Genomic DNA, 15,666 nt, shown 5'->3' on the forward strand with positions numbered 1-15,666 from the left:
TGCCACTCGGGATGGTGGTTGATGGTTGCAATTCGGAAATCGGACTTAGGTCGTTATCGGAAAGGTGGATTTCAAAGGTATTTCCGCGACTCAGTATCATGGAAGACGTATTTGTTAAGATATGGCATCAGGCACCTCTCAGGACTGACGCAGGAGACAAAACTTTGCTGATTGATTTTGAAGTGAAACGATGTCTTGTCTTTAATTTAAAGAATGATCTATGTCTCATTCAATGACCGTAATACGATCTCAAAAGAGTGCTAGTTCTTCATAAGAAGATTATTCTTATTAAAGAATGAACCAATTTTTATTTATTGTCAATTGAACGACAGTGAGGACACATCCTCCTGAAGCATCCGGCGATGCGTTTCCCCGCGCTTTCAGTCGCTTTCAGTTGCTCTAAAATGTTACAAAAATAATCAAAATGTATTATTTTACCAGTTTGCAAGCAATCCGGTAGCAAAATTCCATTCGCATCCTGAAAAACTGATGCGAACACCTTTTTGGGCGATTTCTGGACACGAACTCGTTTCGAAGCTGAAGAACCTGGTTCACACCACTCTTTAGCCACTTGTTTTGATTCAGGATTATAGTGAGAGACCCAAGTCTCATCCACAGTGATGATTCAATGCACAAAATCCACTTTATCCTATCGAAAACGCTTTAAATGTTGTCAAGAAAGATGCATTCGAATGCGTTTGTAGCAAATGCGGCACCCATGTTTCAAACAGCTTTCTGAAACCCAATACTTCAGTCAAAATATTGGTTATAGACGATTTTCGAAAACGATATCCTGTATTGTTTTACGATTTCAGGTGTTGTGTCTGTTTTTTGGCGTTTTTGTCATGGATCGCCTTGAAGGCTACTAGGACCACGTCTAAACTCAGAAACCCCCGTTTTAACCCTTTTATTGAAGGCGAAGAGTCCTTATACACTTTCAACATTCGTTCATAATTTTCCTTTGCTTTTAAACCTTTCAAAAATAAAAATTAAATCATTGCACGATGCTTGATTCTTTCCATTGAAAAAAGAAAACTGTGACATGTCGATACTAAATGGCTTGTAAAAAAAACTAAGTGTCCGATTGAAATGAAACTTCACATACGTTCATCTGAAGAGTGTACCAATATGACAAAAAAATTAAACTCGTATTGAACGTCAAAACTTAATGATCACCCTAGTATTCTACAGATGATTTTGAATTCCCTGAACGCCAACAGTTGCTTTCGTCAGATGACTTATGATCGTTGCGAAAGATAGTGCAAATGCTAGATCTGAGCTTTAAGAGCCTGTTCCATGCCCGCCAGTGTGCCCGCCGAAATTTACAGGAAAAATATCGATACTCAAAGATCCGCGTACTGAACATGACTTCTTTTTGGCTCGATAATCCGCACATTATCGCCCTCCCAGAAAAAAATGGACAATCCTTAGTCCGTTTGTTTGGCACCAACACACCCAGCGTCGCGATTCCCAGTACACAGCTCCCAAAGAGCTGTGTCGAAACAACATTGTACCAGGTTTTGCGTTGCACCGTACAGATCCCCGGACGACGACGACGACGTAACCGTAATTGCCTGCAGCATGCAACCGCAGTCTACTGCTGCAGGGGGGGCACAGGGCATTACGATTCCCAACCAACCCGAGCACCGTGAAAAGGAAGAAAGAGAGAGATAACAATCAATTTACTTGGCCTCGCCTTTCGCTGCGCTGCCGCGAGACAACAGGTTCGGCCATTAAACAGCGATAATCGTAAAGCCGAGGAAACACGGCACCACTCGTGGCGGGCCGAGAGGGCACGAAATTACTTTGCGGAAAACCACGCGGGCCCGGGCGGGAAATGGAAAAAGCGGCACCACATCCGCATGTAGACCACCGCACCGCACTTGCGAAGCGGAAAATTGCAAAATTTGATCATTTAATGGGGTCCCGGCTGCGTCTCTGTGGCGGGTTCCTTGGCGGGCGCGGACGCGTACGGTTCGATGCAATTTGGCACGTGACCCGGAGAACGTTCGTCGCACTTCTGGGTTGTTGTTGCAATGAACGGGCAGGACTGAATGATCCGACGGGTGAAGGGACACTTACCGTACAGTCGCATGGTACCGTCGGCGCGGCCCAGCGAGTTGGTGCTAACGCAGTGATACGTCCCGACGTCGGCCGGCGAGAAGGATCGCACGACGAGCCGCATGTTGGTCCGGAATCCGTGCCGTTCCTCGGCGATCCCGTACTTGGGCCTTCGAGTCGCCAGTTGGAAGGAAGAGAGCATAAATGGAAAATTAGTGTCCCCGTGTGCTTGCATGTGTGTGTGCGTGGCCGTGACCGCTAATGGGCTGTTCGAGAACGGCGCCGCATCGGCACCACACACACACAAAGAGGTAAAAAAGGGTAATAAAAAAGTAACCGAAACAGAAGGTCGCGCCTCGGAAGAAATCAATTATCCCACACACCGGTCAGGCCAGGCAAGGGCCGGTGCCGAAGGAAAGGGAAAAAAAGTAAAGGGTAGCAACCAAAAAGGTGGGCCCAACTTACCCATCGAGCAGCATTTCCGGTCGGCTGAGGCCCGCCTGGTCGTAATTGCCGTTCGTTAGGCTGCCGAAGCTGTTCGGCAGGACGCGGCCACCCTTGAGCCAGTAGGACACGGGCATCGGTGACGCCTCGACCGTGCACTCGAGCTGCACATCCGAGCCGAGCGGGGCCCCCAGCAGCTGACTTGTTGGACGTACGGACGGTGCAACTGGTGACCGCGGTGCCCCAATCCGCCGTGAGGTATGCAAAAAGAGGCCAGCAGAAAACAGGGGGCGAGTGTTAGTGTACGTGCACACACATCCATTCTTAATGGCCAGCCAGCCAGCCGGTGGGTGGGTCGGTCCGATTCGTGGCCACCGAAAATGTTGCCGTAAATTTACAAGATCGGCTTCAAGATCCCCGGCCTCCCGGGGTACGACGCTATCCGTTTTTGGGGCTGAGGCCTCTTCGTACCATCTTTCGATCTTTTTGATGACGACAAGGTTCCATTGTTCGAAGGATGAGCTCATTTTCCGGAATAATGAACTCGATGGACTCGATAAAATAATTGGTTTTGTGGGCTGCACGGTGAAGCAATGTTCCTTTTGAAGGCGGAATCGTCCTCGGGCGATCGCCCCGCCCGGGGGGGTTCCAGTGGGGTTCGCTACATGGTCCAAAGAGCAGCGAGCCTATTAGGCATAGAGCATCCTTTGGCTAACGTTCCGTCCTTGAAAAGTCCTTCGATTTGGCATTTAAACATTTTCTCATCGTTTGAATTGTTGTGGGGTACCATGAACCTATTTCTGTTTACATCGGTAACTATTTTTCCAATTCCTTTTAACGAAAATAATGACGACAAGCTGCGTTTCCTAGTTTCAACGATATCTTTGGTACTTCTTCAACTTCTGATGGTGGTCAGAATAGGTCTAATAAACACACAGCAAGTATTGCTAGACGATTCATAAAAACTGTCATGTGGATATGTTTTTTAAGGCTGAATTCAAGGACGGCTCCTTTGGCTATACCACTTCAAGTCCTCTGACCTACAACCTGCGTTATCGTCTCTTTCTAATTCACTGTTTTAATCCTAAATTCAATAGTTCCTGCGTAGAAATGCGTAAGCATTTCGAATAAACACTTTGCGATATTAACTCCGTAAGGTGCGTCGAGTTCTGGGTTCTGTTAGGTTCGATAATGACAGAACATGTCAGAAGAACTTTCCATCAACCGAATTGTGGTTCGATACATCTGCCGATAGGTAAATGATGGGATGGAAATTCGAAAAAAAACATCCATCTCACGGGCCGCGGCCCCGGCTAGGAACTGTAATTAATTGTAATGTTTTCCATTTCCTCATATTCCGCCTCGAGAAATCAATTACACACGGGAAGCGGGCGGGAAACAATGAGAAATTACCGGGACCGGTGGCGCAATTGCGAGACCAAAACAGACCAATACATGCCGTTGGCCGGTGGGGCGCATGTGGGGAGAGTAACCGCCAGTGAACAGGCTGTAAGCTTGATTCGAGAATAATGTGGAGCGGGTCCGTGAACGGCGTGAACCTCAGAACGAAACCGAACACCGTTGCAATACCGTGCGCAGGATGGGTCCGTGCAAGGATTAAGTGGGTTAAATAGAACCCCACGGAACCGGGCACACACATACACATAGTCAGACGCCGTGTTCGTGGCAGTCGTTTAATTTTTCCTCGAATCCTCGGTGCTTACTTACAGTGCACACTCAGCGAAACACGCTTGCTAACGGCCGGCGGAACATCGTTCGAGGCGATGCACAGGTAAGCGCCCATTTGTCTTCGCTCCAGCTTCGGCAGATGCAGATGGGTGCCGTTGTACGCTTCCACTGAAAGAGAGAGAGAGAGAGAGAAAAAAGGGTGGAAAAAGGGCGAATGAATATTGGGAGAATTAGAATAAAACGCGAGGTCCTGCTGACTAAAGGGTGCTCTACCGGTCGAGCGGTAGTTAAAGCTTCCTGCGCCTGCCTTCCCCGCGGAGAACTTGAATGATTGGTTGGGGTGTAAGCGACTTCGAACCCGGTGCCCCCGTGGTGGATTAGAGCGGGAAAGAAAGGACGCGACGGACGGCGCTGGGGTTTCGGGAGGTTTGGGGCTGTAAATTCAGTCGCGGGTATAAATTTATGTAATTGGAACTTTAATGGGATTCTGTAACAACCGGCCACCGGAGGGTGGCTCTATAAGGGGGGCCTCTCGGTTCCCGGCCGAAGATTGGTGGGATTCGCCGCAGGCTACCAACGGCGAAATGGTTGCGCACATGCGAACGGTTCCCTAACGGTGAGTCAATCGGAATGTGTTTCTTTCGGAATCGGGATTTGAATTGCTCAACGTCACAGCGTCGTCGTTCTTGTGTGTGCACAATCGGATTTAACTGCAAATCGAATGCAATTTATGGTGCATTCGACCGGGCCCCCCACCCGAGCCCGAGGGAATTTATGGGGCCAAAAGTGTATAGTTTCGCTAGACGAACGATGGGACCGCCACCGGTTTTCGGGAGGGACGAGCTAATCCTTGGTGCACGGTGGGGAGTGACATAGTTTTCACATCTCGCTCACATCAACGGCTGATAGATAAGGCGGTGGACACATTAGCGGACACATTTTGTGACCATCACTTTGAAGAGCAATAAATTGCAGGGTTCTTTTTATAGTTTACTCCATTACAGACCTCAATCGCCAGTTCATGGGTTGAACGTGATTTAGAATATTTCGTTTCGTGAGTTGAAAGTTGCCTCTGTTGAATCACTGAAAGTTTGCGTTTATGCACTCCGAACAGAATCCGAAAGTTTTATATAAATTTGTGGTGAGTTTTTATCGTGCTCAAAGCTTGAGTAAACTTTTGAATAGTATAGGATTATGCTTTCATGTCGTCTTAGTAACTGATTCATCGATGTTACTGTCGTGTATGTTCTCCTTTAAAGTACCGGTTACCAGCTTCTGCGTTGCGTTCGTCAGTTCGTCGACAGTCAGTTGGTCAGCCAGTCGGTCAGTCAGTTTTAGTTCTAAGTGCTAAGTTAAGTTGTTTATTGTCAATTAGGCTAAGTTGCCTGTTGACTGTTGTTGTAAAAAAAAAAAAAATAAATAAATAAATTGAATGTCTATTTACGAAAAAAAGAACTTAAAAAAAACACATGAAAAATTAGGTTTTTAATAATTTATTATCGTTCAGGGGACAACCTCGTGATCTATGGCAATTTCGTTGACTTTGTTGTACATTTCGAGCCTCGAACATAGCTTGGCGAATGTTATTTGTCAAATGCTCCAAAGTTGCAGGCAGCATAAACACGATGTTTTACGTAGTTCCTGTGTTTTCGAAACCATGAAATAGATATCCTTGTACAAATGATTTTCGGAAGCAGAAGCTCGTATCCAACGATCCCAAAAAGACGCAGATACAGTGTTTATTTTTTAGTACTTGCTGCATAATGTTTTAAAGAAACATTGTATTAAGGTTAAATATAAAAATACCATCCCCATGCAGGCAACCATTTAAGAGACATTTGTCAGAAACTAAACCCTTTTAAGCCCCAGTAAAAAGGCTATTATAACGAAGGGAAGAAAACTTAAACAAATTAATAGACAAGAGAGATATTCTACGCCTTTTCATGTGTTTGCTCTCTTCATTTGAGATACCCTTTATCGGGCAGCGTAACGTGCTGGGACTTGATATTTGATACAGTTTTAAAGCAGAGTAAAATTTATGCTAGATCGGCAGCAACGACCCCCCGCCCGAAAAAGGTCCCATTTTGGGCCCCAGAGGCGCCGACGAACGACGATCTTAATGTCCTGTCGATTGATTTATGTTACTACATTTGCAACCGCTCGGGTACATTCCTTCGGAATCATTATGATGATGTTAGTTTTTCTAACAAAACAAATCTTCACCGGGGCGGGCGGGCCGGGCCGGGACAAGCGGAACCTCCGGGAACCCTTTCCGGAACCTCAATCAAAACCAACCCAAGGTAACCCCTTTTTCGAGGCCAGGCCAACACACTTCGGGCTTTCCAATCCAATCGAGACGGGTAGTAATGATTTCCTTTTACAATTTTCCCAACCACCCGACCAAACACGGCTCCTTGTCCTTGGGGTCCTTCCGAAAGGGTTCTAAACACACTTGGTGAGTAGTGTGTCGATACGGGAAGTTTACATATCCCACGAGCACCACTGAAAAGGGTGACACTACCGTTAATCGGTATCGATTTCGGTCACCGATGGATGGGGCGCTCGATTTCCTGGAAGGTGTCCCCGGTGCCATGTATCGCTTTTCGAGAAAGGATCGCGCCTGCCACGCGCCTATTCCGGGAAATCCCAAACCACGGCCGGAAGGAAGGAGAGAGCATAAACAAACAAAGCGGCGCAATATCCTGGCGGCCGGGCTGAGACAGGCCGAGCGGCCATCAGCACCCGTGTCAGCTACCTGTGCACGACATCCCGACCGATCCCTAATTTTTGGTGAAGCAAAAATTTGCCTTCCTTTAGAGGCACACACACACACACACACACGCGCACAGGGAGTCAGTTTTATGGCCAATTTCCTTGCACGGCCCACAGCGCACCTTCGAAGTGAGCGAGCACCCTCATGAGTTATTCGTTCGGATACACCATAACTTTCGAACCGTTGCGAGGTAGACAAACACACTCGCCGAAGACCAGGGAACCCGGGGCCCCAACATTGGCCCATTCTCCGTCGAAGGCCGCCTAGCTCGTGCCTTCGGAGCCTTCGAAAAGTTTGCACTTCGTAGTTGCGGTCTTCGCAAAACTCGCTCGTGGCGAACCCGGAGCCCGGCCCGGGCCGGATACAGATGCTCGCACACGGTCCCTGTTCGTCTCCAGAGGGGGCGCAATGATATAGGGTGGGCTAGTAAATTATTTCCAAATCTCCAGCGCCGGTGCACCGGGCAGAACTTTAGACAATGCTGCTCTCTCTCTCTCTCTTTGGTGTCTTCCGTTTGTGCAATTCGGTGAAACTTTCGACCGGGTTGTTTATTAATACGAACGGCGCTCCGTTCGAAGTTTGTTGTGTTTTCTTCGCCGCGACAAGAAAGAATAGCAAGAAAAAAAAAACGCCGGGAGCTAAGAGTCTTACTCCACTGGCAGTGGCAGACCTGGGGTTCTCAGGGGTTTCTTTCCCGATTTCCGGTTATGGTAATGTTCGCAACACTCGACGGCAAGGGAAGACAATAAACGACGTGATTGGCATGTGGTTGAAAAGTTTTCGAACCGAGTTCGAGTGCCGATCGATCGACCATTTAGTAGTCTGTTGCATCCTGAGTCCTCCTCGGCGCGATTCCCGGAGCATCGATCGTTCGGCCGTTCAGCAAATAAACGAACTTTAGCATTCAATTCTTTGCGTCTTTCGTTCTCCACTCGCGTACTTCAATGTTTAGCAGTGCAGCGCAGTGAGTACCCCAGCCGAAATGCAATCCTGCCCAGGACGGGCGGCCGGGTTCCGTGCTCGCTTTGAAGTCGGACGGACGGTAGAAACAATCAATAGAAAGGCAAATGGCTTTTCCCGGTCCCGGCCATGACGGGGGCGTTTCGAGGTGCACTTTCCACATCATTTGCCGCGTACACCGCGTGGGGCTCCGGGATCCGCGGATCCGGATATTAAAACTGTGAAACGGTTTTTCGCACTGAAGAACTCGACGGCGCCACCGTGAAGCTTCGCTCAATTTCCAGGCTTTCTGTTTTATCTCCTGCTCCTCGACGACGGCAACTTAAAACCGTAGTCCGTAGCACCTTGCGCGTCACGGTGGACTTCGGACGACCTGGACGGCATAATGTTCTGCTTCTGATGAGCGGGATGGATATTTTCCCTTAATTTATGACGTCCTCACTGTCTTGTCTTGTGGGCTCGGGCCCGAGGCGTGCTTCAAAAATCAAGCGAGCGAATCGTATTTTTAGCCTCTTCATAAAACCGGCCGCTGCCCCGGGAAGGTGATCCGGTGAGGTATCGCGGCGCAGAGTATCACGTGAAATCGGCGCCACAAAACCAAACCCCAGCCTAACCTCATGAAGCTGATGGAAAACAATCTCCTGAGCATCATAACTCGCGGTAATTCTCGTTGTAGCTCGTCCGTTTGAGGCTCCCGTATCCGCAGCGCTCGATGTGGCCACTGTTTGTTTCCCTCCCCGACCCCCCGGGGGTGTCCTCCGTACACTTTACGGTCTGGGCCATAAAAACCGGACCGACAATGGTGGTACCGAAAATCACGATGTCCGTCGACGACGACGACGGCGAGGATGTACCACGCTGGTCAAGGAGCCAGCATCAGGACTGATTTAATAAACAATTTTCCTCTCGCATGGCGCATCGGTATGCGTGACCGGGGCATGTGTCCTGGTGCGTGGGGCTCTTTTTATGTTGCGTGAAGTTCGTTGGTTTGGCTTTTTTCCCAAAACGAGACAGAGAGAGAGAGCAAGCAAGAACCAAGGGCCCCGGAGGTGCCATTAATCAATGGAGCTGACACTCGGCGGGAGCGGGAAATTATTTTCGGGCTTAAAGCGAGATCCGAAGTTTATGTGCCGCCCGCCGAAACGAATTCGACCGAGTGAGTGGGAGCTTAAACGGCGAACGTTAACACCGCAGCAGTAGCAGCAGCAGCAGATGCTACGGAGCGAGATGCCATCGGCCAGCTAAAAAATGGGTCCCGCCTTCTGGAAATCAATCAAATATTTGCTCCACTTCGGTCTGTTTGTTGTGAAACTGTTTAACGGAACGGGCCTATTTATTTTAAAGTGTTTATGGAATCGAGACGTGAGTAATTTTTGTACTACTAGGCTGTTCAATAAATTTTGCGCCTCGATACCAGAGGGCGCTGCTACGAGTCCAATATTTTTTTGTCATATTGGTACCCTCTTCAAATGAACGTATGTGAAGTTTCATTACAATCAGTCACTTACTTTTTTTTTACAAGCCATTTAGTATCGACGTGTCACATTACTTTTTTACAGCTATTATGACGTCATCATTTGATGAAAAACCCTTTCCGCTCACGATTTTTTTTTGTTTGAAAACAGATGGAAGTCGTTAGGAGCCAAATCTAGTGAATACGGTGGATACTCCAACAATTCGAACTTTAATTCATGGATGTTTGCCATTTTCGAAATGCTCTTCTGACAGAGTGCGTTGCCCTGACGAAAGAGGATGTTTTCCTTCTGCAAACCGGGTCTTTTTTCACGAATTTTCGCTTTCAGTTGCTCTAAAATGTTACAAAAATAATCAAAATTTATTGTTCTATCAATTTACAAGTAATCCGCTAGCAAAATTTCATTCGCATCGCACAAAACTGATGCTAACATCTTTTTAGGCAATTTCTAAACGAACTCGTTTTGGATCCGAAGAAAACGGTTCCAACCACTGTTTAGCCTCTTGTTTTGATTCAGGATCATAGTGATAGACCCAAGTCTCATCTACAGTGATGATTCGATGCACAAAATTCACTTTATCTTATCGAAAACGCTTTAAATGTTGTCAAGAAAAATGCATTCGAATGCGTTTCTAGCGAATGCGGCACCCATATTGCAAACAGCTTTCTCGAACTAAAAACTTCAGTCAAAATATTGATTATACTGTTCAATGAGTTGGCTAGGTCTTGTACTTAATTTCTATCAGTGATTGGACGATTTTCGAAAACGATATCCTGTATTTTTTCGACGATTTTCGATGTTGTGTTTGTTTTTTGATGTTTTTGACATGGATCGTCTTGAAGGCTACTACGACCACGTTTAAACTCAAAAACCCCCCTTTTACCAACCTAATTAAAGGTGAAGAGTCCTTATAAACTTTCCACATTCGTTCATAATTTTCCTTTGCCTTTAAACCTTTCAAAAATAAAAATTAAATCACTGCACGGTACTTGATTTTTTCCACTGTGAAAAATACTGCTACACCTCGATACTAAATCGCTTGCAAAAAAAAAGTAAGTGACCGATTGAAATGAAACTTTCCATACGTTCATATGAAGAGTGTACCAATATGACAAAAAAATTAGACTCGTAGCAGCGCCCTCTGGTATCGAGGCACAAAACTTATTGAACAGCCTAGTACATTCAGCTATCGACGCGTTTTGGCCCAAAAAAAGTCCAATAAATGACCTAAAAGTTATTGACTGCTGGAAAGGTATCGATGGTTATAAGTGAAGTAGGTTCGTTAAAAAAGACCGGATCCTGTTCCATTATTTAAAGCGCCTTGTCTCGAATTCTCGAGGAAAAAGTACGGCCGTCAGCTGTCAATCAATGAAGTGCCTCTTCATAGCCATCGAATGCGAATATCCCCTCTTTGAAATTGTGCTACCGATAAAAAACGACATATTTAAACGGAAGCCCATGCCGGAGATTACGCCAAATATTAACACAAGATACATTTCATTTTTGGCCTGCCCTTGGCCATGGCCATGGCGGCGAACGACGCACCGAGACAGCAGCGGCAGCAGCAGACGCTTTGCGCCCTCTCCCAGTGGGCTCCGACATTTGTTATGCAAATGTGTACATAATGCTTATCCTGGGCCGCGAGAGAGACAGGAGCGCATTGTCTTTGATACAACCCTTACGGGGGACAACCTTCCTCCGCCGGGAAGCGGGCGCGTTATTGCGCAAAGTCCTTGGCGACTCGGCGAGACGAGTAAATCATGTTCTTACGAAATAAATTGAATAATTCACACCGGATGACACCCACTTCCGGACACTTCCGGAAGCCGGGGCGATGATCGGGCACAGCTTCTACCCGTCTACACCAGCGTGCATCACCAGAACACGGGCACGGACTCCGGGAAGGACTCCGCGTGGCAAGTATTCCGAAACCGCGACTGCGCCCCGCGATGGTGTGCATTTTTCATGTTTCCCTGCGCCCCAGTGGTCTGGGGGTCTGGGCACACGTACACTCGGCTGCCTTTGCTGCCACCGCCAAAGGATGCATTAAATTCTACACTCCTTTTTTTTTTGCTGTGGAGTGCGAGGACACCTTCCGGAAGTAAAACGACGACGACGACGACGACGGACTAGCCGGCTTTATGTTTCCACATTAGCAGCGTGACGGTATTAACTCTGGTGTTTGCGTTTAATTTTTTAATCCTTTTCCAGCGTCATTCATGGCTGTTCGTTTTCTTAGAGCGTTGCTACTTCCCGTGGTACGGAGGAAAACTTTTAGTTGGACACGGGGTGCCACCGTGAATTGAACAAAAGCGAAGTGGAATTCTTAGACTGCATCCACACTGGTGGTCATGCGTTTAGGAAATGAGTGAAAGTAGAAATTATGCCCCGGAAGCCTTAGTAAGACTCGCTTTTACTTACTTTAGGTGTTTTTTAATTGCCTCACATCTTCACTGCTCTAATGTGGTGAATAAGGGGAGGTGAATACAGTGAGTGAGGTGAATAACAGTACGATGAGGATCCTGAGCCGAGATGGACTACTAGATCCAGCGAAAATAGCTTCTCATCAAAACTAAAGAGTCCGCTACGGTGACGTCTATCGCTGGGTAATTTGCGGCTCGAATTTGGCAGCATTTAGGAAGTACAAGTATTTTTAACCTTCAGTGTAAAACTCCCGCTAGTTGCCACCGTAACTCTTGTGGATGCTGGTGCAGTGATGCAAATCTATTGTTCTATCTTGTACCTTGGCGTAAACCTCCGCGTCGTAATGTTGTTGCACTCCTCTTGAGCTAACATCAACGCCGTTTTTTCCGCACAGTTTTTACAATTATTTCACGCATAGAGAGCATGTCAGCGTGGTCGTGTGTCGCGGTGAAATAATGCACTTTCCTGTCCGGCACATCTAGTAAATGTGAATCCCGGCCCGGCACCTAGACTAGCGAGCGAGCAAGCGAGTGCCATTTTGTGTGCTTACAAAAAATCTCAGGCTCCGCCAGATGGCGAAGCCCGTTCGCGCGGCACCAAGAATGTCCCCACCCCACGAAAGCACACTGACACAAGGAAGTAAACCCGTGCGCACAGGTGGGTCTCGTGTCCCTGGTCCCGGGCGATGTGTGCAGTGCCCCAAAAAAGAAGCAGAAACAAAGAGACCTGAAAGGCAACTCGTGTCGGATCAGCATCACGTGACGCTCGTGAGGAGGGTGCTGGAGGATAATGAGCGGAGGACACGGAGAGGATGGCAAACGAGCGCTCGGTTCGAAGCACAGAAGCAACTTGTAAGTCCCCGTGTGTGTGTGTGAAAGAGAGCCACGGGGCGGAGGGGAGATGCCAGAAACAATGGAATCCTTTTTTCACCTTCCCGGGCTGCTTCCGTGATGACTCCCCGTCCTTTGGTGTGCCATTCGCACCCCGAAAAGCGAGCTTCCCGAGGCGAGGATGCCGGCGAGCTAATGTCGCCCCACGACGCCCCGCATGACTGAGCCTTCCTCTTGTGTGGCGAATATAGGAATAAAAAAACGAATATTATGCTCGCTCTAAAGAAGGCTACAGGATGGCTGCAGCAGCCAAGGGAGTTTTATCATTGTTTAACGTGGCCCGGGACGGGCGACCGAAAAAGGGCGCGACGACATTTAATCTTGCTTTCCCACGACATTAAGCATAAATTATGCGCCGCTCGGTTGCACTGCCGCGCAAACGTAAACATCGGGCTTCGGGCGTTCGGGTGCCGTGGATTTCGAATTTTCGTTCCCCGTCCGTTCGTTCGGCACACAAATGTTCGTCAAACTGACACTTATTAGTAGTTGCCGACGCCATGTTGCCTGGGCCCCGTGATGGCTCGTGCTCGTTATGCAAGTCGAGTTCGGTTTAATGGTGTATTTATGTTTCCGGTTGACATATTAGAGCTGGCGGAGTCCCGCTTTTTCACACCAGGCAGGCAGGCAGCGGCGCGATCGGAAAGAAGCATCTTGAGACACCCTTGAGGTGGACCGCGGATGTGGCGTTTCCCATGTTTACTCACTATTACATATCCGCCGCTCGCGCCCTGGAGTGCATTCCACGTATGTCAGCCGACTTAACGACTCGCACCGGGGCAGTTGCAATAACTCGTTGTCGGAGCCCCTCTTCGGGCTCGGGCCACGGTCGTTCGTTCGTTCCGTTTTTGGATGACACCATGATCAATCGCCTCCGATGGCGCGGAGCCTCGCCGGGACCTCGCCCGGGCGCTATGGCAAACATAAAATTCCATTTTCCGCCTGCGCTGAGTTCCGCCGATACGGCCATAAAATCGTTGACTTGTGAATGTTTTTGCGAAAGTATTTTTTAATATCCTTTGAGTGATCGTTGGGACTTTTTAATGATAAAATTTCTGCTCGATATCACCGTTACCGATGCCACCGAACGTACGCACAGGGCGTTGAGTGTTGAAAGTATCGATCAAACGCTTTCAACAGTATCGAATATCGATATTAAAGCATTTTGAAGAACTATTGAAAACTGTTCAGTAGTTCAAATATTGTTTTTGGATCCACTCAGATAATCGTATCTTCAAAGAGTAAGTAATGGCGGTATAAGAGGTGTGTTCAAAAAGTATCGCGACTTTTGATTTTTTGGCGGCGTTATGTTACTCACTCAATTATGCCAACAAATTCGACCATTTTGAATATTCAGTTCATTTTTGACAGCTGTTCTGCTTGTACGTGTTTTGGGTCATTTTCGATATCCAAATTTGCACCAGAGAGTAATCGTAATTGGTGACGAATCATGGGTTTATAGTTATGACGTGGAAACCAAAGCTGAATGATCCCAATTATGCCACAGGATACACCGCTCAAGAATACAAACTGCAAGTTTTGCGCAATTTTCGCGAAGCAATCCTCCAGAAGGGAAAAATAAAATTGACTGTTGCAACATTATAACGTTCCTTCTCACACCTCGATGCTTGTGCGGGAATTTTTGGCCAAAAACAACACACTAATGATGCCACAGCCACCGTTTCCTGCCGTCCCCAAATGTGGCCCCATGTGACTTTTTTTGTGGCCCCATGTGACCCCATGTGAAGGACGACTCTACGTTATGACTAAGGATACAAAAGCGGCATCAAAGGTGGAGCAAAATCACAAAAAGGTGTTTTGAAGAGCTTCGAGGATGGAAAAAAAAATGTTTTTACAAGTGAACAATATCTAATGGGGATCATTTTGAAGGGGGCAAAACAGATATTCATGAGCAAATAAACAATGTTTGAAAAAACCCAAAAGTAGCGATACTTTTTGATACTTTCGTATTTATTTATATTTCAGGACCGTATTTCAGGACCAATTTGCATCCTTCTGCCATTGATATCATTCCAGTCGACTTAAGGCAGCACAAACACAACAAACAAACAGTCTAAATGATTGAGTTTTCCATACCCCACATCAATACCATATGTACCAATTTGGAGTACATTTTGTTGAAAAACTTCCAAAAAAGAATCGCCGCTTTCAAACCATTATCGCATTAGCGCAACGTCAAGAACAATCATAATCGCTTCGCGCTGCCTCAAACCGGGGGGCCATGTTTATGAACCCGTTTTAAAATAAATTACACGGTTGCTCCGCCAGGCAACGCCATTTTGCTACTAATATGATTGCAGTTTGCAACTTTTCCGACCGACGGTTCCACGCCGCTAATGACTCAATGTCGTAATGTATACACATTGGCAAAGTTTTGCGCGGTTCGGCGAACGAAGCGACGACGTTGACGACATCGCGGGGATGATTACATTATCAACACTCCATTAGCGTTCGTGGTACGGGCGAAAGAGTACTCGCATAATGCCATTCTTTCGCAAACCTTCATAAGCAATTGTTCGGCAGCGATTGGCACGCAAGAAAGATCAAACAAGACCAAGTACGCGGCCACACGCGATGCACATCGCATCGTCTCTTCCCGTCTGTGCCAAGATCGATGATGTGTAGCGTCCTCCCTCGGTGCGCCTGAAATTAAGCTCCCGCCACAAATGACGCCCAGCCAGCCGCCCCATGCATTCATAATCCGTGGGAAAACGCTCAGAACCAGAACGCTCGGCCGCCAGTCTGTGTAGGCCGGATAATCCGTTCCGTAGGAAGAATGTTTCGGCGAAAGGATCACGGCGGGCATCAATATGTTGATTAATTAATTTCCACCTCGTCCTCGAAGGGTCACTGGCAACCGGAGCATCGTCTGACAGCGCACCACACGCACACGCACGCGGTTTTGGGGTTATGCTTTGGGGGTTCTTGGGAG

General features: G+C 47.5%; 1 protein-coding gene across 1 annotated transcript; it reads right to left on the reverse strand.

The window, feature by feature from the left end:
• Nucleotides 1-2,082: 2,082 nt before the first annotated feature.
• On the reverse strand, nt 2,083-4,362 carry LOC128276070 (lachesin-like; the record flags this gene model as incomplete). The annotated part of the gene is made up of 3 exons (XM_053014537.1): nt 2,083-2,231; nt 2,527-2,731; nt 4,234-4,362. Coding segments are annotated over 3 exons (483 nt in total), but the record flags the coding sequence as incomplete, so codon positions are not given.
• Between the last annotated feature and the right edge of the window lie 11,304 nt (nt 4,363-15,666).

The sequence above is a fragment of the Anopheles cruzii genome, unplaced genomic scaffold (assembly GCF_943734635.1).
Source record: "Anopheles cruzii unplaced genomic scaffold, idAnoCruzAS_RS32_06 scaffold00414_ctg1, whole genome shotgun sequence".
Classification (NCBI taxonomy): Eukaryota; Metazoa; Arthropoda; class Insecta; order Diptera; family Culicidae; genus Anopheles; species Anopheles cruzii.